The following is a 27,371-nucleotide window of genomic DNA, read 5'->3' on the forward strand; positions in this document are numbered from 1 at the left end:
AATGGGGGAGGCAGCTTGATGGCTTAGGTCTCCAGGACTCTAAACAAATCCAAATCATATTATGTGATACCATCTACTGTTAAATTCTGCTCTGTACCTGTAAAATTTTCATACCGTATTGAGGATTTGTTCTGTTCTGTGTATCGTATTGTATTAAGCCCCTTCTTTTTGACACCCACTGTATGCCCAAACCTACCTGGAAAGGGGTCTCTTTTTGAGCTCCCTTTCCCAACGTTCCTTCCATTGTTTCCCTAGAAGGGTTTTTAGGGAGTTTTCCCTTGTCTTCTTAGAGCAGTGAAAGTCCAAAAATTTTCTTTCGTGGCGCACATGAGGGACTGCCCATAAATAAAGTCGTGACGACACAATCTATGGACAATCGCCAATAAAAACAGTTAATTTTACAAGTTTGAAAGACATTTTATATAAAGGAATCAAAGGATAAATCTTAAATTTAATTAATGTGAACACTGAGATTGTTTTTCAGCACATGAGATTGATGCGAGGATCAATTTTCGAAAGACAGACGCGCATTTCCTTGTCAATCATTTGGAGTCTCTTGCGTTTCTTAGACTTCATTTCCGTAAGTGTTGAAAAACCTTGCTCACAGAGATAAGAGCTTCCAAATGGTAAACTGGAAAAGGTCACCGAGTTTACAAAGTTTACTGTGTTGATCAGCGGTGTCAGAGCGAAAATAAGGTTCATTTTTCCATAGTAATACTCAGACGATTAAGTGGTGAGAGCTGCAGCTACAGCGATACTCTCTCGTCGGCAAGAGCCGAAATATAGCGTTCCTATTTTCTCGTTCTATATTTGCTCCGCCTTCTTCTATCCGTACAGTGAGCGAGATCTTCTAACAATGAGACTTTTTAGGTCTCACGAGATGTGTTTTTCACACCGCTGGTGTTGATATTATGATGAATGGTGAACAGCGAAAATTTTAACTTGTATTCAAAATAAATACATTAATTTATTCAACAATCTGATTAACTGTTACCTGTTTGTCCAACATAAATTTTTTTTTTTTTTAAACATTATCTTTTTAATCAACCAAAAGTTCAAAAACACTAGCACTTTTAAATATTTTACAAAAGTTTTCGCGGCACCCCTAGAAAATTCCGCGGTGCACCAGTTGCCCGACAGTGTCTTAGAGAGTCAAGGCTGGGGGGCTGTCAAAAGGCCGGGCCTGTTAAAGCCTATTGCAGCACTTCTTGTGTGATTTTGGGCTATACAAAAATAAACTGTATTGTATTAACAGAGAGGAGTCACAGACATCTGCAGCTAGACTCTGCTGAATCCCTCATTGAAATACAATAAGAAAGACAAATGATTTGCTGCTGACCCCTTTGAGGTGTGACTTCCTGTTTTTCTGTTAAAAGATCTCCAGTATAAATAAGAGGACATTATGGCACAGTCCTTTCCCTGACATCTTGATCTTTTTCTTCAAATTCCACCTTTTCTTAATTTTGATTGCAAACATAGTGTTTTGATGATTGCTAGGAGTGCCAAGTGAATTTCAGCAACCATCTCATCACAAAAAAGGCATTTTCATGGTGGGACTCAGATTCTTTTAAACCAGGGGTCCTCACAGTCCTGGAGGGCCGCAGTGGCTGCAGGTTTTTGTTCTAACCTGGTTGCTTAATCAGAAAGCAATTCTTGCCAATAATTTAATTTCATGGCTTGTTTGTGCTTTAACTCTGCTATGTCAGCTCATTCTCATATCCTCGATTTTCTTCCCCTTTCTAAGGATATCATCCAAATGATTTGAAGGCTAAAATTGACGAGTAATTCTCAGTCCTTCACTTTTTCCTCTTCACTTTCCTTCCAAGTATTTAATTTAACCCAATAGTGCATGATAAATGCACACAGGTGTAAATGGTGTCACGCACGAGCGCTTAGGGAGCCGCGGAAGGGCTCTAGAGCGAGCGCGAAACCCGAGGCCAAAAAGGAAATGATGAGACACCTAACTTCTTTTTCTTTATTTTCCCAGAAAGAAAGAAACGCTGACACCTTGACAATTCATCACTACTGACACCTCCCTAATTTTCCCCTGGATGACATCACAATTCCCAGAAGACACTGCACCTCCTTACCCAGCAATCCTCTGATTGGGGCCGGTCCAAACACTATAAAAAGCTCTCCAGTATACCCTGTAGGGGTCGAATGTTGAATGTCGATCGTGACTGTCTGTAACGTTTTTTTGCAAACTGTTCACTATACGGGGCCGGAAACCCCAAACCTTCATCTTGACTTTGTGCTTTCTTTCTACAATGGAAACCAGCGAAATGGAGAAATGCTGATCTCTTTTGTCATGTTCATGTTACTGCTAATTAGGAGCAATAAAAAAACCACGAATACAGCTGTTTAAGATTAAAATAAGCAATAAGTGTTCAAAATCAATGCGTGAGACAACTAAAGTGAAGTAGTAGTGTTACTTGAGCAATAAGGGCTTCTTATTAAGCAATTGGGTTGGAGCAAAAACCTGCAGCCACTGCGGCCCTCCAGGACTGTGATTATTAGGACCCCCATTTTAAAGGCTTGTACATAATGTTTGAACGCGCGTTAATCCAGATTAACATATCCAGGATTGCGTGATCCCATTGAAATCTGGTGTTCAGGCACTGGCTAATCTGCTGGTGTGAAATCACCGCTAAAGCAAACCGTGCTTTGTTGTGAGATCCAGGATTATCTTATCTTACCTTTCTTTCTGGAACAGACCCCCCAAGATGTCTAAAATAAAACAGCACAATAACACATTTAGGAGAAGAAAAAAAAAGAAACCGAATTTATTAAATATATTCTTAATAGGTCAGACATACTAGAAAGAGAAGGAAGAGAAAGAACACCAAATACATGATTACAGAAAAGCTCCTAGAGGTACAGAATTGCAAGTTTCAATGTACTGAACTCCAAATTGCCACCCATAAAAAAGGCTTTTCTGAACGCATAATGGGGATGATGATGATGGCCGCAGCACCTATAGCCATTTAAAAATAGTCTATATTAAAATGTAAAATTACAAAAACATCACAGTAAGGATGTTATCAGTCTGTAAAGAAACACAAATTTACAGAAACGGCTTTTCTATTATTTAAATCAGGCTAATCATTTAGCAGATGGAGCTCCAAAAAAAAAAAAAAAGAATTTGCATTTCTTGTTTTAACATCTGGAAGAACAAGGCAGGGAAAAGATGCAACGTAAAAGATAAAGGATGGGCTGGTTTGGCTCACATGCGCATGCTTGTGTACAGAGCCCAAATGTAGTCTGTGCACTCATGCGTTTCAGATGTCCTAAAAGGAGCAGGTCATCGTATTTTGCGAGTTAACAGCAAGCCGGGCATATTACTGTTTTGTACTTGCAGTTCTGGTTCCAAGTATAGACGAGTTGAATTACACGTGAGAGACCACCGGAGCAAACCCCCTCTATCACTGTGCTCTTGACTCTATTTAATATTTCAAAAAATCTGTTTTGAGCGTGCCCTGCCTTCCTTTATTTGTTATGGATCAACACATGCTGTTCTATTCTGACGAAAACGGACTACTTAATGGTTTTTTAACTGCAGTACATTTTGAAATTAGTGTAGGCCTTCCTTCATTGTTTTTTTATTTTGCAAGAACTTCACTATTTATAGCAGAAATTAATGCAACATTTGAACATTATGAATAACCTTTTCTCAAAAACCCCCAAGAAAAAGTGGGTACATAAATGGCAGTAGGTAAACCTAACCGTATGTTTGAATGAATGATGATGGCCAATGAGTGAAAAACAAATGTAACGTCACTGCTAAACCGATTATGTGCCTGCTCGGTGAATGCATTTCTTTTCTAGAGCCACTGCTAAATGGATTGTGATGTTCTCTCGGCGACAGAATTACTTTTTCTGCATGCTTTTTGGCAGTCCTGGATAAACACGAGTTGATGAGTACAGAAAGGTAATAAGAATCAGAATTGTTTAAAGGCGGTTAGCATAGTGTTCAACGGATATGAAGGCCACTCAGCCCTCAGAATATTATGACTGATAGAGGTGAAGGAGGACGGGTCAGTCGAAGGAGATCAGCTGTGCTTCTCCTCCTCCTCCTCCTCCCTGCTGTGGCAATTGCTGCTGCTGCTGCTGCTGGGGGCCTCCAGGGGGTGGCATCTAGAAAACACATCACAAGGAGAGCAATCATCAAAATAATGAGAGTGTCTGATAATTCCATGACAAGCTACAAGAAGAAACACAACTGCACGTGAAGAAGAACCCTTGTAAAAAATGACGACATTCGGCAGCATAAGTTGCTCTAAAACCTGTACGAACTTTTTCAACGCTGACGCTGACACAACCGCATACCGTCACAGACACTGGCTTCTGGACTTTTGGTTGGTCACAGTTTGGATGGTCCTTTTGTTCTTCGGGCCGGAAGATTTCTCCCAAAAAAAGACCTGAAATATTAATTTGTCTGACCACAATAAATGTATCCAAGGTGTCAATGGCACTTCTGGACACTAACCAGCAATTGTGGATGTAACTACGTTTTGCGTCAATTGATGAAGGTTTGCCAAAGTCTTCCTGAGCCCATGCAGTTATAGTACTTATTGATGGATGGTGATTCTTGATTCAGTGCCATCAGAGTGATTGAAAAATCACAGCCAGTCAGCTTAGACGTGCACCCTGGCCCTTTATAAACTAAAAATGTATCCACATGCCTTCAATCTTTAATTAGTTTATGCACTGCTGAGGGTGAAGTACTCAAAATCCCTTTCAATCTGTCTTTGAGAAACATAATTTTTAAAACCTTGAATGATTTTCTCAAGCCATTTACAGGAAAACTGTCAATCTTTGGCCCATCTTTGCTGCTAAAGGGCTAAGCTTTTGCTTGATACAGGTTTTATACCAAATCATGGATTATAATCACGCATTGAACATCATCTGTTTCTACATTCTTCATTTTTTAACTCAATATTGGCCCTAAATTACCTCATCCCAACTTTTTTGGAATGTACATTCCAGGCCCTTAATGGCAAGAAGGAATATATATTTATGAAAAAAATGAAGCTGACTAGATTAAACATTAGATATCTCGCCTTTTATAGTGTTTCTTGTGGATAATAAGTCAAAGAGAATTTTTAAGTCACTGCTCTCTGTTTTTATTTGCATTTTCTATACTGTCCCAGCCTTTTCCGAGTTGGAGTTGTATACCGACTACGCAAACCTCCACTGACCAACTAGAGCGGTTAACTGCATTGTCCAACTATATTATCTCTACTGCTGTTATACATATATTCACACTGACTATAGCACCTTCCTGTAGCAAAGATCACCCGAGAGCAGTTTATGAGTAAAATGTATGTGAGGTCTGTAACAAAAATATGGCATATATTACGTAAAAAGTATTTTCTCAACTGAATGTAGAATGACCCTTATTTCTATTATAATTTCTGACCTTCTGATTATAGCAAAATAAACCACTCAAGCTCTCCGTAATTCAAACTGTGGCAGCAGCACTTTGCTTTGCATTCTTACCTGCTGGTACATAGCCTGTTGTCCAGGAAGATATGCTTGTTGGGGAGGCATATTACTCATGCTGGGGTCCTGAACCGGCAAGGCAGACATCATATTCTAAAATATCAAGCAGACAGAAATGCAAAACATGAAGTTACAATTATCTGAAAGTACTTACAGTGCCAACATTTTCAGTATTATAAACAGTTTTATCACATATAAGAGGAAAGCACCACTTTATATGATAATCCATCACATGCACTATCCATGTAAGAATTGCCTTAAAAATAATGTTTTTTATAGCATGCTGGAATATCAAGTGCAAAAAAAAAAAGAAAAGGAAATCTTATTCACCATGCCTTTAATTCACCTTATTTTCTTTTGCCAGGTTGACCAAAGAAAATATTCTCTGCACATTTCTTCCTAAGGGACCAACTCACTTATTTGACCCTGTGAACATATTTCTGTTATACAGGACGTCCAAAAAATCTGTGTGTAATTTAAAATAGTTGTAACTTTGTAAGTATATGTGATTGAAAGAATTCATAAAAAGGATTAGAAAGGCTGATGTATCTAGTTTTTTATTGTCTTTAGAAGTTTTAATTTTTGGGGAACTGAAAATCCACACGAGTCTGTTGAACATGAAAGAGATTCTCCCAAAGTTAATGTGTGGTGTGCTTTGGGGAAAAAAAATCGAGTCATAGGGCCATTCTTTTTTGAAGGGTGTGTTGTTAAAGGTGATAGCTATTTAGAAATGCTGCAAAATGACTTTATTCCTCAACATGAACAATTAGGACTGATAGAGAATACAGTGTTTCAACAAGATGGTGCTCCTTGTCACTTTGCTTTGCATGTTAGACAGTTTCTACATGAGAAATTCCCTAGCAGATGGATTGGAAGAGGTGGACCATTTTCTTGGCCTCCACATACACTAGATTTGACTCCATTGGATTTTCTTTTTATGGGGACATGAATGTTTATTCAACCAAACCTCTATTCTTTAGAAGACTTGCAAGCTAGGGTAACTGATGTGATTGCTGGTATTACTGAAAATCAGCTTGAAAATGTTTTCCGAGAACTACACAATCATAGTACCCTTTGTATTAGTAATGATGGTGGATATGTTGAAAATTAACAACAATAAAAATGTTTTTCTTCTTTCTAATCCTTTTTACAGATTCTTTCTATCATATATACTTATAAAGTTACAACTATTTTAAATTGCACACAGACTTTATGGGCACCCTGTATTACCGAAGGAAGCACTTTTTCAATCCTTCTAGCTAGGACTTTAGAAAATATCTTTACATCGTTATTCAAAAGTGAGATTGGTCTGTATGATGCACATTGTAATAAGTCCTTATTCTGCTTAGGAAAGATGGTAATTAGAGCTTGATGAAAAGTTTGAGGTAGAATTGTATTGTCTAAATGTTGCTAATAAAAGGGCAGCTAGCTTAACTGAGAATTTTTTATAAAATTCGGCAGGGTAGCCATCAGGGCCTGCCTGCTTTCCCACTCTGAAGTGAGTTTATAGCATCTACTAATTCTGAGGTTTATCCAATTCCTCTGCACCGAGAGTATCTAGTTGTGGTATCTGTAATGCATCCAGAAATGCATTAGATTGTGTCTGTCTTGTTTAAACTCTGCAGAATATAAGGACTTATACTAGTCTCTAGTATAAGTCTATTCTATTTATCTAGAATTAGAATTACTAGAGTATACCCGTTTTGCCTTTCCTAGTACATAAGGAAGGAAATGTGTTGCAGACCACTAAATATATTTCACACCAACGTCAAAAGCTTGTCAAGGAAGCCATTACCTGCATGTTGTAGGGCTGATAACTCATTGGAACAGACTGAGATCCCATGTAACCGAGGCCCGTGGACTGCGCTGTTTGAGGTATAGACGGAATGTTCTGAGACTGAGATGCCACATTCTGTAAACAGAACAATAAAAAAAATCAATGACAGAAACACACACGCCTGGAGAAATTACTTTCACCTTTGCAGTATACTTTTTAAATTTAATCAATATTTTAAGGTCTAAATTACACCTTTATTTTCTTTAGAAGAAAGAGAAATCATGGACTTGCCTGGTACCCTTGTGTTGGTGTTGGCTGATAACTTGAATAAGCGGGGCTCGTTGTAGGTACTGCCTGCCCCTGCTGAGCGGTCTGTCCCGTGGAAGCTCCTGGCTGATACATGTAGGCATTCACCATATTAGGATCTGGAGATGAATTTAAGCCATCATTTAATGTTACACGTACTACTATTACAATAGACACTTGTTTCAAAATGACTATCTCCAAGAATTTATTTAGGTCATATTGAACAAAACCAATCATGTTTGAATATTGAGATGTTGATTATTCTTGGATATTATTCTGACATAGAAAGACGCCTCCTTTTTTCAACTGCATTTTAAAATTATTTTATGTGCCATTACTTAATTGACTCCTTTGGCTGGTTACCCACATCTTTTGAATCTTTTGAAGGCCGGTTATACAAGATTTTTTTTTTTGTGTGACCATTCAACAATAATAATACATTTTATTAATACAGAGCTTTTCCCATAAATCAAAAGCACTGCCACTACTGCACTACTATATCTTGGTTCAGAAAGACTTAACCACTAAGGAGTTGATGGTATGGCCAAAAAGTCGTATCACTGCCTAAATAAAAATTCTGTTGGTTTCGGAACATATTAGTACAATATATTTCTATATGTAGGGCGAGTCAAAATTATGTTAACATTTGAAAGGTGGAAACAATTTATTCACAAAACATACTTCATATGTGCAAGATGATCTACAGGAATGTCTCAACCTGTTCGCCATCATGTTCAACACATCAACCATATGTGGCACATAAATTGTCCACAAAAATAAGTATATAGATAGTAGTACCATCAGTGTTAACATAATTTTGACTCACCCTGTACTTTTCAGACTGAAACTAATTAGTTTAACAAATAAAGTATGTCATTACTGATTAATGTAATTAATACAGAGGTGCCTTTTGTCTCTTGAAGCGCTCGCTCACGCTCTGCTACTCAAACAAATTCGAGTGCAGGTATTAACCTCTCTTGATCTGGTTAGAGCACAGCTTCCCCCTTTCTATGTCTCCGTCTCATTTACTTCCTACTTCGCTCACTCACTCTTCCACACACAGTTCACGTATACGTTTATACACAGACATTAAAGCACCAATATAAAGACACAAAATTTTCTGTTTCTTTTTGCATGTACATTGTGTTTTATGTTTAAATATGTTTACAGTTAAACTAATTTCTATGCATAGCAGTAAAACAATTTTCTTCTCAAAATCTATACTGCAAGAAGAACGTTATCTAGTAAACTGGTATACTGCCCTCTAGCAACCACAAGTACCACATCTACCAAGTAAACCATGTGGAAATGGAAAACTATGTCTAATGGTACACTAGTCACCTAAAACACATCTGACAAACAACTTTATGTTCCTTGTTATTAAACAACATGGCTTTTGTAGATTTGTAGAATAGAAACATACCAGTAGCTGAGACAGGCATTCCTGGATATGGTGTTGTCCCAGACTGTGCCGACTGATTCATGTAGACAGCATGCATGGGAGAACCTTCAACTGACCCGGAAGGGCTGAAAGTGGCTGGGTAACTGGTGGGACCAGAGGGCTGGTACATCACACCAGCAGTGGTTGGCAATGACTGCAGCTGTCGAGGGGATACAGTTTAATTAGCCATGATGAAGAGCTTAACTTGTTAAATATGCTTATCGGCACAGGACTGATAAATTTTTTTAAAGCTCATTGCATTACAATTTATTTATGTAAAGCCCAAAATCACACTAGGAGTACTACAGTGGGCTTTGACAGGCCCTGCCTTTTGACAACCACCCAGCCTTGACTCTCTAAGAAGATAAGGAAAAAAAAAATCACAAAAATATCCTTTTTGAGAAAAAAATGGAAGAAACCTCGTGAAAAGCAGTTCAAAGAGAGACCCCTTTCCAGGTAGGTTGTGCGTGTAGTGGGTGTCAAAAAAAGGGGGTCAATACAACACAATACACAGGACAGAACACAATTAATCCTCAATACAACAGAATAGTGCAATAGAAATATTACAAGTACAGAGCAGACTTCAACATAATTCAATATGAATATATTACACAATGATATTCTTAAAGCTTGTGTCATATGCCATTAGTTTTTTTATTAAGCTGAGCAACAGGAAAACTGTAGACAAAAATAAACAAAAGTTTTGGTTTTTTTAATTCATTTATCAAAAACATTACTATTATTTCTTACAATAATGATCTTCTTTCGGCTGCTCCTGTTAGGGGTTGCCACAGCGGAACATCTTCTTCCATATCTTCCTGTCCTTGTCATCTTGTTCTGTCACACCCATCACGCGCATGTCCCCTCTCACCACATCCATAAACCTTCTCTTAGGCCTTCCCCTTCTCCTCTTGCCTGACAGCTCTATCCTTAGCATCCTTCTCCCAATATACCCAGCATCTCTCCTCTGCACATGTCCAAACCTACGCAAACTCACCTCTCTGACTTTGTCTCCCAACCGTCCAACATGAGCTGACGCTCTAATTTACTTATTTCTAATCCTGTCCATCCTCATCACACCCAATACAAATCTTACCATCTTTAACTCTGCCACCTCCAGCTCTGTTTCCAGCTGTCTGGTCAGTGCCACCGTCTCTAACCCATATAACATAGCAAGAGTGAAAGGGAAGGTGTACAGGACAGTAGCGAGACCAGCTGATACCCGTCTGTCACAAATCACTCCTGACACTCTACTCCACCCTGCCTTCACCCTCTTCTTTGATTCTCTTCCACAATCCCCGTTACTCTGTACTGTTGATCCCAAGTATTTAAACTCATCCACCTTCACCAACTCTACTCCCCTCATCCTCACTATTCCTTTGACCTCCCTCTCATTCACACACATGTATTCTGTCTTGGTATTTCTCTCCTCTCTAGAGTATATCTCCACCTCTCCAGGGTCTCCTCAACCTGTTCCCTACTCTCACTACAGATCACAATGTCATCAGCAAACATCACAGACCAAGGGGACTCCTGTCTAATCTCGTCTGTCAACCTGTTCATCACCATTGCAAATAAGAAAGGGCTCAGAGCCGATCCCTGATGTAATCCCAACTCCACCTTGAACGCATCAGTCACTCCTACCACAGTCACACTTCCCTCGTACATATCCTGTACCATTCTTACGTACTTCTCTGTCATTCCCGACTTCTTCATTCAATACCACAGCTAATGATACCAACTCAAAATGTATTAAAATAAGTGAATCACACCTGTGCGTAAGGAAGAGAGAAGGCCGGCATCTGCGCTCTCATCTGAATGGTTTGTTTTTGCTGCTCCAGGCGCATCTGTCTTTCTTTTTCCTGCTCCTGCAGTCGCTGAATGGCAAGCTGCCTCTGCATCTCCAAATACTCCTGCAATTAAAAAGGACATGAAGTAAGTAAATCTACAAGCATTTGCTTCAAATTATTTTTAGTAATTATCATGCATTTAAACAAAAAATGTAAAATGTATGCATTTTTCATTTTAAAATGAGTTATCAAAGTACATGAAGTAAAATTTGTAAAAGCCTGCATTAATAGTTGGCACTTCTTTCCCAAACCTTGACTATTGTTGTTGTCTTATGTCATTGTACCCAATAAAGCTCAAACATCCTCAAGTACACTGAGTTTGGCACCACAGAAGGGCACATCAGATGTACAAACCTGCTTTTTTTGCCTCATGATCTCAAGTTTCTGAGCAAGCTGGATCTGCCGCTGACGCTCTGCTTCTTCTGCAGCTTTGCGAAGTTTGTCACGGTGTTCTTCCCTAAGGGCATTTAAAGCTCCACGGGCATCACGAATCTGGGCTAGCTTGTCTTGCAGTCCTTCGTAATACACTATAAAAAAATAAAATAAATAAATAAATAATAATGGATGGGTAAGAGTGTTCCAAGTTTTTCCTCTATCTGACCTGATGGCATGGGGTCAGATGAAGTGGTGTAAATAATAAATTCTTATTACAGTACCATACAGGTCTGCCTATGAACAGGTCTCTGAGGAAAACTAGACAGGCAGAAACCCAAGCATCATGCCACAAAAATATTACTTTCATAGTGAATTCCTTATAGAATATATATTTTATTGAGACACTTAAAAACATACATCTTTTTTCGTCAAGCTGGTTAAGCAGGTCGAGCAGCTGAGGATGCATATTATTAATGGACTGGAAAAGCGATAATACAGCACTGTCGTTTGTAATGCTTCTCCCTCGCATATGGTTACTCTTCATGCGATTAATAAATGTGGTGACAGCATTCTGAAGTGCCTTAAGAAACTGCTCGTGGTTCTCTTCCGACTCCCCATTCTGGTATTGCTGCTGAAAAATAAAACACCATTAACAGAAGTAATAATGCAGGACACAGCAAGCAAGAAATGTTAATGCAGGACACAGCAAGCAAGAAATGCACATAAACAGAAGTACATTAATTTAAATGGGACCCACTTTAGCACATTATAGAGCCTCACAGTATGAAGCGTACAATTCAAATGAGAATTCACTAAAATCACCAAAATGGAAAGTTATGTATAGAAATAAAATACTGTACTTAATTTGATAGTTTAGCAAGTCAGCCATAGAGGGACCCTGTTTTAACACACATGCACCCAACCCCAATAATTACATCACTGAAAGTGTTTATCGTTTCATCGGCTGCATAAATATATGCTAGTTGAACATCAAAAATAAACAAAGCAGTATCATGTTTCTGTTGTACAAAAATAATTTTTGCATTAGTATTAACTAACAACATTACAGCACAAACTTACCTCTACAATGTTGATAGGAGGCCCTGGCTGGGTGTCTACAGGCTGACTGACAATGACTGGGTCAGTCATAGGTGCAGGGGCTGATGGTGTTGGGCTTTTCCGTACCTCCTCCTGTTTCTTTTCCCAATAATTTCTATTCAGGTAACGTGCAAGCTAGGAGATATAAATAAATAGTTTACTTACAAAGTTATTTATGTCTTTAAGTATAATTTTTTATTCTAATAATAAGAAACAGTCTGAAAAATGACTTATACTTTTGTCAATTCCCAAACTTTTAAGCAGTTTACGGCTAATTAGCAACATAAATAAAACAAATCAAGCCAGGCAGAACTTTGGAGCACTTAAAAAAAAATTTGTTCAAGTAAATGCTTAAATCTGCAACGTGACAGATATTGGCATATTACTTGATACTTCTTACCTCTGGGTCGATTTCTTCAGCAGCTGGAGCAGAGGAATTCTATAAACAGTCAAATATGTACAGTTTGTCATTATCAAAAACTAAGCATAAAGTCACAACATACTATAAATGACTGATTCATTTTAGTTTAACTTACTTGTGTTTTGTGATTTAAGATACAATAATACTGCTTCACTGTCACTTTTTAGATATTTTTACAGAAAAACATTTCAAACTTCTAAATAATTAGGCATTTTTGTTGTATGTTCATTTATTGAAATTATCTATTCAAGTTTCTACTTACATACAAAGCTGCGTTACAAACGCTGGTTGAAATGGAAGTCATTCATAACACAAGGGCTGCCTGTGTGTGCATTTACTTATATATATATATATATATATATTTATATTAATTAAAATAAAAAAAAATCTTGGGTCGATACGTGATCTTCTTGGAAGACACTTTAACGTCCTGTGAGACAAGGCAGCCAGACAAAAAAGACAGCTGCTGTACAGGCTTTTAAATGAGTGATGCACAACGTAACAAGCAGATCACACAGCTTGGCAGTGGCAGCAGAAAGTCAGCAGCTGATCCATCCGCATCTCCTTGGTGTGCATTCAAGCCCCAATCGCAACGCGAGCAGCAGAGATGCGCAGTGGGCGTGTGAAGCGAGCAGGAGGCAAACCGCCTAGTGTGTGTGTATATATATTATATATACACACATACACATTTGTTTAAAATTTTGAAACCAATCTTGTATATAAATGTCTACGCATGGAAGTGTGTCTGTCTGGCCCGTGACAGGTGGAGTTGGGATAAGGGCTCCACCTCCGAGAATGTGAGGCCAGGACGCTGGCAAAATGAATCCTCCTAGGAGAGAGACGCCCAGAGTAGTTCCTTTCAATTACCTCATATCTCTACATTTCAATTTTCTTTCTAACGATTTCAATAGTTTTTATGACCCTGGGCTTTTTACAGCATGGGCTTACACAGCTAGTATATAATAATCATCTTACCACAGGGGAGGAATACAAAGTGCTGACAGGTGGAGCAGAAGAAGTGACAGGAGTGGGATCAGCTTTGGGGTATGTAGAATAAGAATTTTTCTGTCTCTGTAAAATAAGAGGTTAGCATTAACCAAAAATTGAAAGAACAAAATAAATCTTGTGTGCACCATTACAGAAGTTTCAGCAAAAAAAATTTTAAAATGCTAGAAAATAAAAAAATAAAATTATTTTACAAAATAAAACTAAAATTACCCCAACCCTCTCAACTCTTCAAGTTTAGCATGCATGCAAATAAAAAACACTTCAAGATAAGTGTAGAATGCAAAAACCTGCAATTCATACAGACCATTCGTTCCTTTTCTTCTGCTTCAGACTGAGACAGGGCGATGGCAAGCTGCAATTCTTCCTCCTCCTGCAAAGCAGCTTCATCACGCTTTGGCGGCAACTAAAAGTATAGTAAGTATAGTGTAATAATCTACAGAAACACAAAGGATTTCAGAGCTTTTATACATACTACCATATACATTTTTGGGAAAAATCATTTCTCCAGACATTAAGTTTATATTAGTAGTGTAATAGAATAAATACAGCAACCAAAATGCCATTAGGGCTTTATCATTATTTATTTAAATATACTTTTAAGAAAATATATGTGTTCCCCATCAAATGCTCTACACCACTTAATTTTTCCAATGAATGCTAAGAGATAAGCAGGCAGTGTGGCACAGTGGTTAAGATTTTGGACTTCAAACACTGAGGTTGTCGGTTCAAATCCCATTTTTGACACTGTGAATGTAAAGTAATTCCCCCATTGGACTTCACAACTGTTAACAAAACATCTTTAGCACCAACAGCTGCTGATGTTGTGCATCCAAACATTTTGTGCGGTTATCAGTCAGTCTCTCTCAGTGTGATAAGGAACTGTGGTTCATTGCACCCTGTAGTGACATTTGTAGGATGCCCAGCATGCACTGCTGTTTGAGGTTCTGCTGCAATGGGGTTTAGGTTGGCACTCTGACTAGTCTTTGAGTAACAAACATTGGCAGACTAACATACAGTAAAATCAACATGCAAACAAGCAATGACTTAAAATTTTTAATAAGTTTTTAATATATTTTCAGTCACAACTAACTCCTTTACCAAAATGAGCCATTTCGCTGATTTTTTTCTTCTTTTTTAATGTTGTAAAACTGTAGAAATTCACTCTGTGTAGCAGTTAATATTTACACTTTAAATAATGAATCTTAAACTTGACTCTGTTTGGTAGTCTTAGAGGAGTTTTTAGTCAGCCTGAATACCAGCTCTGCAAATTGTTAATATTATCACAGGAGATTAGAGTTTAAAATGTTCTGATCTTTGGGAAGTTAAAACTTCAAGTTAAAATTTACATTCAAAGAGACAGAGGTCAAATGTCACAGGCTAAAAAAGTCTGCTATTTCTGCAGCCACTGAATGGTGCTTTTGTTTTATTTTTTTATTTTTGGTCTCAACCTCGACCATTATAGAATGTAACAATTTTAGCTTATTTTAATTTCTTAATTCTTCATGGTTCTTCCCGATTTTTTTTTTCATCCCTGGCTTAAGAATATGTCCTTTTACATGAATTTATTCATATATAAATGGATGAATAGGCTTTAAATATGAATTTTCTATGTTATTTACGAGAGGGGCACAAGGGCAATGTAAATAAATGCTAGTGGGCTGTTTCTCTACCTGATCCATCTAGCATGTCTACTTTTAGACCTGAACTTCATGGCACATGGAGTTCCCAAGTTACCTGACGCTATTGTGTTCCTATTCTGTGCCAAAGAGGCTGGATGGCCCTAATTTTAATTGTCAAGCCTGCTGGCTAACGTTTTTGTTTTATTTAAACTGAACAGGGCTCCCCAACTACTACTGTGGACTCCTTGCATCCTTTGGGTGATTAGAAGTATAAAAGTTCGATGTATAAAACAAAGAGCACGAATACTCAGTACTGAGAGACCAAGAGCAAATAAACAGACTGAGTGAAGTCAGGCAGCTGAGGACCACATACAGTACGTCCGCTGTACTTTCAATTTCAAAACATGAATGTATCAAAGTAAGGACAAATGTGCACAGGTCAAAGTCCCTCACACTCCACTCACCTAAATCTACAATATATTTTACGTTTAACTTCAACCTGATTTAGTTTCTAAAGTCATTAGTCACAGATGGCCAGTAGTGTTGATCACCAAAATTCGCCAAAGCATTTTTCACAGAAAACTTGCTGGGTTCGCTGACAACCTCGAGTGCCACAATTTTCTTTGAAAAATTCACAGCATTGCTGACTTAGATTCACTACCCAATCTGTGCTACCTGCCCAACTTGACTTTCACACATGCATACTGTAAGCGCACTCCTCACATTTTATGGCACTGCCCAATCTACTTTGTGTTTGCAAGAGTAACTTACCCCATATACATGCATGTGTGATGTCACTAACCGATCTGTACTCCAGCCAGATTTGCACCCTACAGGCCTTTAAAAAAAACTCACAATATTTTCGTTTGAGGGATACATTAGCAGAGCATGATGAGAATTTTATGAAAATGCTTGGTTATTCTGCATAGATCCATTGTAGATTTTATCTTCACTGCTGGATTAAGCATATTGTGCTCCTTGCATTGTAGCACATATGACATTGATCCCTTGCATCACAGTCTCTGTGGGTTTGTGTTACTCACAGTTATAGGCACTCGGAGATGCAGAGAGAGAACTCGAGAGTATTGTGGACTCAAGAGTATACGGTGGTGTAGCAGTTAGCACTGCTGCTTCATGGCTCAGATTACATTTTTGGCCACAACAGTCGGTGCAGCATAAACGCTTCCATAATTCTCCGGGACATTTAAAAGACCACACTACCCCATTATAATCCAGTCAAAACTAGTTCAGTTTCTCTTTCCCCATTCACTTCAATTCATTTTGCCTAGTTTGGAAAAACTCCCAAATATTTCAGTATTTTAACTGAACTTGAGGCAAAGTGAATTCAGCAGGGTTCACTCAATTACTGATGGCCACTTCTGCCCCATTCAGTTACTATTTGTAAGATAAAAACAATCTTTTTAAAAAGAACAGAAACAGATGTTGAGATACTTTAAAAAATCAGAAAAAGGCATGAGAGGCCCCAGTGTTACGTGTTAACTGCTGTATACCAGCAATATTGGATTACCAGTATTATGTGTCTCCACTTTACGTATAAAGTAATAAATGGGCTTTATATTCACAAAAAGAGGAACTCCATGGGCACTGTTACATATGTAGCATTCTTAAATCAAATGAAACTAACCAGTAATTGAAAATCTGCAAAGAAAAAGTCTTTAATGCTCTGTAGCAATCCAACAGAATTCCTAATATACAGAAATGTTAAAAAGACCAGACCTATTGACCGATTTTGTTTGGAAACTGAATGGGTATAATGTGAAAAAGCAGCATAAAGCAAAATGAAAGAAAAGGTTCAATTTGTGACATGAGCAAATGCTATTCTACACTACAAGCACATTATAAATTTACTTTTGTTAAGAATTCTTTGTTATTTCTCATTGGCAGGACCTTTAATGACTCTGTATCCCTTAAAGACATCAGTATAGAAGGCCAACTCTCTAGCTTTAGGCTGTACCCCTCAGGTCTATGAACAGACGAGCTACTTACTGAGCCATCGACCACTACCTGTGACTGCTGAGATAGCGGGCTAGTCAAGTATTCAGGTGGCAGCTCCGAAGGGGCTGTAGCTTTTCCTTCAGTTTTTCTGAAAGGCAGGAAAGCTTTGTTATAATCTTTCATCTATTCAACCTTAAAATGTGTAACGTCCTGGTTCATTAAAATAAATATGCAAAACTAGGAAATAATTATTAAATTTAAACTAAACAAAGCAAATGCTGACAGTAACACACAAGGATGGAGTGAGTAGCTAGCTTATTTTGCACAATTATTTATTTTTATTCTCAGAATATCGCAGGTTTATGCAGTCATTAATGTCTGTAGTCGAAAAGGAGACAAGCAAACAAGAAGGCCACAGCAAGCAGATTTCATTTTAACCATACTAGCAAGTTAAGAGAGAAACTAACTTGTTGAGCTGCTCGTAGCAAGGCTCACAAACCCGGACTTCTTTCTCAATTCCAAATTTAGGAATTGTTGAATATTTAGATGAGCATTTTCCACAGAAGATCTGACCGCATGCTCGACAGTGATGCTAAAAGAAAAGAAAGAAAGAACAGTTAGAAATTCTGCTTGGCCACTTTTCTTTTACGCTCTGCTAAGGGGCAATACATTTGTCCATAAAGTTTGTTAAAAAATGTTTACCTACAATTACGCAACGGACAATGAGAATTCATTTGGGATATTTAGGCATAAGATTCCAAAAAAATGCAACCGTTCTTCTAGGCTACATGTTATTTTATATTCTTGACACAATTAAGGAGCTTGATATTATCACTTGGCACTTTTGTCCTACCGATTCCTACAACAAGTCCAATACCATTAGCAGTAACCAAAATGCAAGCTCATACTCCACTTAGCAGCAATGGGTGAGGGGCTCTGACCAGATGGTGTAACGGTATTGTGGGCTTTGGCTTTAGAAAGTTTGGGAACATAGGAACTAGATGACATAATCAGCCTACAGAAGACGGGTGGGGATTTAGGTCTCATAATAAAGCAGGTTTTTAAAGTATGAAACTGAAAAAAGAGGGGAAAATGCAGGTGGCCTTAGAAAGTTGCATCAAATTCCAGACAGTAAAAGAATTCAGTGTATTTCATGAAGTTAAAATTATTTCAGCAAAAAGAACCTCCCCTTACACAGAGTACCCCAATGTAAATTTTTTGGTCTCCAAAGTAATCTATTGTAGTCTTCCTCACCAAGCTGAATACAGTGGGGCAAAAAAGTATTTAGTCAGCCACCAATTGTGCACGTTCTCCCACTTAAAAAGACGAGAGAGGCCTGTAATTTTCATCATAGGTATACCTCAACTATGAGAGACAAAATGAGAAAAAAAAATCCAGAAAATCACATTGTCTGATTTTTGAAGAATTTATTTGCAAATTATGGTGGAAAAAAAGTATTTGGTCAATAACAAAAGTTCATCTCAATAGTTTGTTATATACCCTTTGTTGGCAATGACAGAGGTCAAAAGTTTTCTGTAAGTCTTCACAAGGTTTTCACACACAGTTGCTGGTATTTTGGCCCATTCCTCCATGCAGATCTCCTCTAGAGCAGTGATGTTTTGGGGCTGTTGCTGGGCAACACGGACTTTCAACTCCCTCCAAAGATTTTCTATGGGGTTGAGATGTGGAGACTGGCTAGGCCACTCCAGGACCTTGAAATGTTTCTTACGAAGCCACTCCTTCGTTACCCGGGCGGTGTGTTTGGGATCATTGTCATGCTGAAAGACCCAGCCATGTTTCATTTTCAATGCCCTTGCTGATTGAAGGAGGTTTTCACTCAAAATCTGACGATACATGGCCCTATTCATTCTTTCCTTTACACGAATCAGTCGTCCTGGTCCCTTTGCAGAAAAACAGCCCCAAAGCATGATGTTTCCACCCCCATGCTTTACAGTAGGTATGGTGTTCTTTGGATGCAACTCAGCATTCTTTCTCCTCCAAACACGACGAGTAGAGTTTTTACCAAAAAGTTCTATTTTGGTTTCATCTGACCATATGACATTCTCCCAATCCTCTTCTGGATCATCCAAATGCTCTCTAGCAAACTTCAGACGGGCCTGCACATGTACTGGCTTAAGCAGGGGGACACGTCTGGCACTGCAGGATTTGAGTCCCTGGCGGCATAGTGTGTTACTGATGGTAGCCTTTGTTACTTTGGTCCCAGCTCTCTGCAGGTCATTCACTGGGTCCCCCCCGTGTGGTTTTGGGATTTTGCTCACCGTTCTTGTAATCATTTTGACCCCACGGGGTGAGATCTTGCGTGGAGCCCCAGATTGAGGGAGATTATCAGTGGTCTTGTATGTCTTCCATTTTCTAATAATTGCTCTCATAGTTGATTTCTTCACACCAAGCTGCTTACCTATTGCAGATTCAGTCTTCCCAGCCTGGTGCAGGTCTACAATTTTGTTTCTGGTGTCCTTTGACAGCTCTTTGGTCTTGGCCATAGTGGAGTTTGGAGTGTGACTGTTTGAGGTTGTGGACAGGTGTCTTTTATATTGATAACGAGTTCAAACAGGTGCCATTAATACAGGTGACGAGTGGAGGACAGAGGAGCCTCTTACAGAAGAAGTTACAGGTCTGTGAGAGCCAGAAATCTTGCTTGTTTGTAGGTGACCAAATACTTATTTTCCACCATAATCTGCAAATAAATTCTTCAAAAATCATAAAATGTGATTTTCTGGATTTTTTTTTCTCATTTTGTCTCTCATAGTTGAGGTATACCTATGATGAAAATTACAGGCCTCTCTCATCTTTTTAAGTGGGAGAACTTGCACAATTGGTGGCTGACTAAATACTTTTTTGCCCCACTGTATGTGTCCAAAATTTTGTTGAGATTGGACCAAGGGTGTAAAATTATATAACGAACACACACACAGAAATAACTTCAGAGATATATTTAGGTATATAGCTAGGTACAGTAATTAAGTATTCATAACATATATATTTATTATTTACCTTTCTTGTTACCACACCAAATTGCACTCTACACCGATGGCACTCCTCTGCATCAACCCATTCAGGTGCCTAAAGAAACAAACAAATCACACAGGCTAAATTAGGTTACAATATTAAATGATTACTACCAAGTTATTAAAACAGTAGAACAGGCCGTCCAGCCCAACAAGGCTCGCCAATCCTTCCAGTTAATTTCTCTAGAATTACATTAAGGTGGTTGTACAGATTCTGCCAATTTCTACAATCACAGCAAAAACTGGACAAAGAGACCAAAATGACCTAATTGTACTTATTTAACTTTGTACAATGAAATGTTATCATTTTAGCATTCTAGATGGAATGGATCTGCTGCAAAAATATTTTTCTGCCAATATTCACAGCAAATATTAAAATTTGGAGGATCACAAACGCAAAACTGTATTGCTGTAAGAGTTAAAACATTGCCAGTAATAAAAGAGGATACTAGAATTACCCTCTCGGCTGCAAACATGGCATCACTCTCTTTAAGCTCTGGAAAAACATGACCTGAGGGAAAAAACAAATTGAATCATAGTAGTCCTGAGGAAATTGCTTAAAAGATATACAAAAGTCAAAACAGATTATATAAACACAACACAAACAATACTAAATATTGATAATAATTATCATTAAGAATGTTACAATTATTGCTCAAACATCTCTTTTTAGCTATGTATCTTAGAAGATGCTGGTTGTAGTATGTAGATTAGGTAAGAGTAATCCCTCTTCCCACTTTTTCCCAATCTTGTTTTTTGTTATCTATTATGCATAATTACCTTCCACTTTCATTATCTGATAGGTGTCCTGAACCACTTTATATTTGGGCTCATTGCGGAAAGCATGAGCCCAGGCCTGGATCAAGTAAAGAATCTTATTTCTCACATTGGGTTCCGTCTGTTTCTATACATTAATTTAATAATAAAAAAAAAAAAAGAAATAAGTGAACATAAGACTTGTGATCTCAAGCTGTTTAGAAAGAAAATGACAAACTTGTACTAACAATGCAAAATTTTAGGAGCAAAGAACAAATTGGAAATTCTGTCACGGTTAAATGTTCAAAGCGAAATATTTCAAAATTACAATTTGCATCTAAGGATGTCTCCATCTAAACGAAAATACTGATAAACTTCACTTAGGTATACATGCCACATTTCAAAATTCAGAAATTTTACAAGTGAAAAAAACTGGAAATGGGAAACTAAATAAACAGAATTATAATCATACTTTAAATAAATCCTTCAGTTCTTCCATTGTCTGCTTGCTGGCAACCTCATCGTGAACTGTTTGCCCACAGTTCTTTACAATAGATTCCAAAACCTGGAAAAAAAAATTGCATTACTATTTTATATATATGAGCGGCACGGTGGCACAGTTTGCTTCCCAGGTCCTCCCTGCGTGGAGTTTGCATGTTCTCCCCGTGTCTGTGTGGGTTTCCTCTCACAGTCCAAAGACATGCAGGTTAGGTGCATTGGCGATCCTAAATTGTCCCTAGTGTGTGCTTGGTGTGTGCCCTGCCCATGGTTTGCTTCCTGCCTTGCGCCCTTTGTTGGCTGGGATTGGCTCCAGCAGACCCCCGTGATCCTGTGTTAGGATATAGCGGGTTGGACAATGGATGGATGGATATATATATATATATATATATATATATATATATATATATATATATATATATATATATATATGTGTGTGTGTGTGTGTTAAAAAAAAAAAAATAGCAAATTCTGACTGCTGTGTGGTGGATAGAAAAAGTAAATAATTTAGACCTAAAAAAATAATAGAAAGGAACAAAATTTACAAGAAAGCAGGCACCTGATGAACTATCTACACATTCACTTGTAACAAATATTGTAGTCTCTTAAGACTGAACACAAAAATAAGGCATTAATCATAAGTGAAATAAACATTCTGGATACATAAAGAATACAGATTAGAGACAAACAGAGGATGTACTACTGCACTTTCTTAGACAGACAAAACAAAACCGAAAATGGACCAACAGACATTTAAACCACTGGTCTGAAAAACAAAAAACCTTGATGTAATTGGCTCCAAAATGCTAAATTGATTTGAAAAACATTATGGGTGGAAGAGTTATAACCCTTACAGATGGGTAAGAGGGGGCTTGGCACATAGTACACATTTTATGCTTCAATAACTCAATTAGAGCTAAAAAGTAACCGCAGCAGAATGCTGGTTAATATTGCCATGACCGACACTTTGAAATAAATGGCTATGATGTTACATTAACATAAAGTATGTCTTTCATTAAGGAAAACTCCAAATTACATTGGGTCACACAACAATAAATTAATATACCCTGTACAAGTAAACAATTATAAGGACATTTCTTTGGAGCATTAAGGTTTAAATTGAAAGCAGTAATACATAGATTATTGTAGAAAAAATCATCTTAAAATTGATTCAAAAATGTAAATAATCAAACAAATATAAGAGAAATTGATTTCACCTCTAAAGCATATAATGCTACATGGGGATTTTTGTCATTTAGTTTCTTCTTAACGGCAGCAACAGCATATTTGGCTCTGTGAAAAAAAGAAAAAAAAAGAAAACTGGTATTTTAAACTTAGACCAATACAGATACAGTACAGTATCTGTACAGGTCCAGTACAGTATATTATATTACAATATATCATACATTTGGAGTGAGTTACATGTGTTTAATTAGAGAAACTGGCTGTGTAAAATACACTGAAGGTGTTAGGAATCAATCTACTACCACATGTTAAAAAAATATATATATATTATATGTGTATGTATATATACACACAACCCCAATTCCAATGAAGTTGGGACGTTGTGTAAAACGTAAAGAAAAACAGAATACAATGATTTGCAAATACTTTTCAACCTATATTCAATTGAATAGACTATGAAGACAAGATATCGAATGTTCAAACTGATAAACTTTATTGTTGTTTTGCAAATCTTCACTCATTTTGAAAGGTTAGTGAGAATATTGTATGAAGTGTGAATCACAATATGAATTGTATTTTGAGACAAGTGCATACTGTCTTATGTCTAGGTAGCATTGACTTAGTTAAATTAGTTAAACTGCATCTCCAGATCTGTATCTATACATCGTACTCTATTTTTACAAATAATTATGGAAAAAGATTATCCGCTGTGGCAAGAACTTTACTAACTAGAAACAAGGTAAAACAAGGTTAAAAAAATCTATGTACTCTGCCAGATTAAAAAAAAAAAAAAACAACAGCAATACACTTCATATAAATCTATCTATATATCTTTTATTAATCTATAATTATAGTCTTTAATTCATCTATAATTAATATAATCTTCATTCAAAATTAATAAAGGGAAAATGTTATACTCACTGAGTGTCACCTTGCCGAATCAAGTCACATATTTGAAGAATAGATTCCCAATCTGTCTCAAGAAGAAGCTGGCTAGTGGCTTTGTCTAAATAAAAAATAAAAGCTTAAATCAATAAGCAGCCTTTCTTGTATTGCAAACTCGGGAACAAAAAAGCATCTTAATGTAGAAGGCACTGCTTTCTTATGAACAAATTCATCAAGCAATGCATTATGACATGAAAAACAAATCAGAAAAATTAATAGAATTGAAATAAATTGCTGTGTTGCTATACAGAGACGGAGTGGTGGCTCTGAGGCTAGGGATATGCACTGGCAGTCGGAAGGTTGCCGGTTCAAATCCCGTAAATGCCAAAAGGGACTCTGCTCTGTTGGGCCCTTCAGCAAGGTCCTTAACCTGCAATCGCTGAGCGCTTTGAGTAGTGAGAAAAGCGCTATATAAATGCAAAGAATTATTATTAATTATTAAGGGTCCCCCTTTTAGATGAAAAAAAAAATTCTACTAACTTTGTTGTTAGTTGCACAAAGTTAAAATGATATACTTAGTAAAAGAATAGAGTTGTTTCGTATGGTGTAAGTGTGCTTGCTTTTAGCAATTAGTTATTAAATAGACAGCATGGCTTAGAGTGTCATTACTTCCCATGTACACAGTATTATGAAATTCTTACCTGCATGTGTTAATCAACATCTGACATGCCACCACTCCAAGGCATCACGTACATTAGATTGTCCCTGGCTCAAATCTGTGCCGAGTCTGCACTTTCTCCCCATGTCCGTGTGGGGTTTTCCACCCAAACTGCCAAACATAACTGCCCCAAATGTGTCTTTATATGGTAACAGGACTGGGGGGCTCTGCAATAGACTGTCCAGGACTGGTTTCTATCTCACACCCAAAGCTGCTGGGCATTATGATACTCAACTGGATTAAGGGAATTTCCTGAATGTTATGTCTTATATGGATGGATGCAGAAATTGTGTTGGAAGTGAAGGAGCCTCACTATGAAATGACATGATCCAAAACCAGGAAATGATAAAAAAAAAATATTTCCATGACATGAGGTTAAGTATAGATTTCAACTTCTGGAACAATATGTTTAAAGTAAGTAATCTGCACTGAATACCTTTTTCACCTAAGCTGCCTTTATACTGAATACTTTTATGAGATGATCAACTTCAATTTCTGTCACACCCCCTTGGTGAATCAAATACTCAGAAGAGGGTTTGGTCTCCCTCCAAATCTATCATGTCAGAGCCGGGGAGCGGAAATATATCGTGCGGCGATGCCGATCACCTGGGCAACCAACCACTATCCACTACTTTTATAAAGAATAGGAACCTGCAGCTCATTCCCAGTGGATGACAAGAAACTTGTCTGCAGCAAAGACAATCCTTCACTGAGTCGTCTATAGTTTTCACAGGAATTAATAATCTTAGAAATAGATAGTGACATGATCAAGAATGCTGGTACAAATTTAAAAAAATTGTTGCATCTGAAACAAAAGCCAGGAAGCACTTCTTTAGACAAAGTGACTTGGAAATCTGGACAGCTAGTTGAGGCCTTGACATCATCTAAAAAGAATTTGGATGAGATAGTGGAACATCATAGCTATTAACAGTCAGAATGGTCTCTCCTCTTGTTTGTCAAAGATGCTATGGTCTTAAATAAACAGTAAAGTAAGTATGCACATATAGTGGTAACGGTTTGCAGATTGTACTCCACACATTAGGATGTTAAATCTCCACCAGTGACTTTTTTGTGTGATAATTAGTGCTGGCAAGGACTCCACAAATACACAAACAACTGCACTTATAAGCCAACTGACTCACACCATTAACTTCTCTAAAGCATCTTCCACCCCAAGCCATACTACACGTTCTCAGCTGCTTTCACAGTTCCTCAGAGTCTGCTGTCTCTGTGCTGTCGAGGTTGACTTCTATAATGAAGCACTCAAAATGAGGAGCTTCTTCACTGACACTTCTCACATTATGGACAGGGCCCGCAATTAAGCCAGGAGTAGACCTTGTAACATCCACTCCAAGAAGAACCCTAATAATGAAACTCTCATCAACAGGGTCCTCCCATTCCACCCTAACTCTCAGTCTCTCCCCCGGGGTCATCAAACTAAATCTCCCCATTTCTTGGACTTGTCATTCCACAGGAGACTTTTTCTCGCCAACCCTCCCCTTGATGTCCTTCTGGTGACCACCTAACCCACATAAAGTTCTCATCCGCAGCCCATTTAACAGGAGACTTTTTCTCGCCAACCCTCCCCTTGATGTCCTTCTGGTGACCACCTAACCCACATAAAGTTCTCATCCGCAGCCCATTTAACAGAGGAGCCACATTCCACACTAGGTGCTTCGAGATGCAACAGGAGGCGCGGTGTTACTTGCACATATGCCAACAACAATACCCTTGGTTTTGGTCCCTCTGACAAGTTTAAAATTAAACAACAGGCCTGCTGACAGTCTAAAAATCTTATTTTTGGCATTTCTTGTAGTAAGTGCCCAGCTATTTACATGATGAAACAGGGAAACAACTAGCAGGCTGTTTAAGGGATCAGGTTTGAGCCTTTAAAATTAAAGGCCTCACAAAGCGGACTGTAGACCATTTCACACTCCTTGGTCATAGCCATGCTGATCTCTCTGTGTTTGTGTTCTTTCAAGGGGCTTCAGAGACATTTCCATAAAAAAGAAACTAAGATTATCCTCACCCTAGCATAACATATTTCTCCAGGTGTCAGCGATCGACTAATTTGTTATTTATTGTCTTCCTTAATCTTTTCTAATGGCAGATTTTTCTCATCTACTCTCACCTTTAACCCTTTTATCTGCCATGGCTGCGTTCCCTCTTTCTACTCCCGTTTCTGTTATCTGCTCACCTGATGAAGGCTACACAGCCGAAAAGTTGTGTCTTTAACCTTCTTTTGTTTTCAGTGTGGAAATGATCATGTTCAAATTAGAACAATTTGTACACATAGGATTACATTTACTAGGCCGGAATAAAGCCGAATTTAAAAACTACGCATAAACAACATACAGTACCATACAAACACAAGTAATACACGACTACTGGATTTAAAACTAAACGATCTTTGTCAACCATTACTCCTCACACGTTTACTATTCGCGTGTACATAACACTTCTCAATCACGCCATGTCATCTTATTTTACGAGGCTGTTTTTATAAAGTCTTTTGCGTGAATGAGTAAGCACAGACATCTTGAAACGGAGAATTACAGAGCAATTACCAGACGATTACAGACTGCACAGAATTATGAATATTACAGGACAGTCATCTTAAAGATACATCTGATCAAATATGCCGTACAATCGCTTGTCTTTCTCTTCAGATCTACTCAACAGGGTGTAAAAAAAGCTTAATGAGCAAAACCTGGACAGGGCCTAACCAAACACATACAAGACGATAATAAATAACAGAGTGAAATATACAAATATTATTTACCGAGTAGTCTCTCAAAAGTTCCTCCTCCTTTACCCATTGTTAATGACCAGACGACGACAACAACAACAGCGTCTGCACTCTGCGACTGATCAACAGTAAAGCTCAGTTCCGTTCGCTTCGTGCACAACTACTCTGCTTCACTTCCGGCTTCCTCCGTCTGCGCCT

At 37.9% G+C, this 27,371-nt stretch overlaps 1 protein-coding gene across 4 annotated transcripts; it reads right to left on the minus strand.

The window, feature by feature from the left end:
* Positions 1–2,989: 2,989 nt before the first annotated feature.
* On the minus strand, positions 2,990–27,371 carry hgs (hepatocyte growth factor-regulated tyrosine kinase substrate). 4 transcript variants are annotated; one of them, XM_051936267.1, is made up of 21 exons: positions 27,207–27,371; positions 23,743–23,827; positions 22,854–22,929; positions 21,611–21,703; positions 21,163–21,286; positions 20,841–20,893; positions 20,369–20,437; positions 17,821–17,945; positions 17,423–17,501; positions 14,083–14,181; positions 13,746–13,841; positions 12,750–12,788; positions 12,332–12,484; positions 11,669–11,879; positions 11,231–11,403; positions 10,799–10,939; positions 9,009–9,186; positions 7,571–7,704; positions 7,298–7,414; positions 5,500–5,595; positions 2,990–4,134 (listed from the first exon to the last, which is right to left on the minus strand). In XM_051936267.1, the coding sequence occupies exons 1-21, from the start codon at positions 27,241–27,243 to the stop codon at positions 4,036–4,038; spliced, it is 2,277 nt and encodes a 758-aa protein (XP_051792227.1). In that variant the 5' UTR covers positions 27,244–27,371; the 3' UTR covers positions 2,990–4,035. The 4 variants fall into 4 exon arrangements, with proteins under 4 accessions (XP_051792227.1, XP_028674220.2, XP_028674219.2 ...); XM_028818387.2 differs by having other exon boundaries at positions 11,669–11,882; XM_028818386.2 differs by having other exon boundaries at positions 17,405–17,501; positions 27,207–27,370.

The sequence above is a fragment of the Erpetoichthys calabaricus genome, chromosome 14 (assembly GCF_900747795.2).
Source record: "Erpetoichthys calabaricus chromosome 14, fErpCal1.3, whole genome shotgun sequence".
Lineage (NCBI taxonomy): Eukaryota > Metazoa > Chordata > Cladistia > Polypteriformes > Polypteridae > Erpetoichthys > Erpetoichthys calabaricus.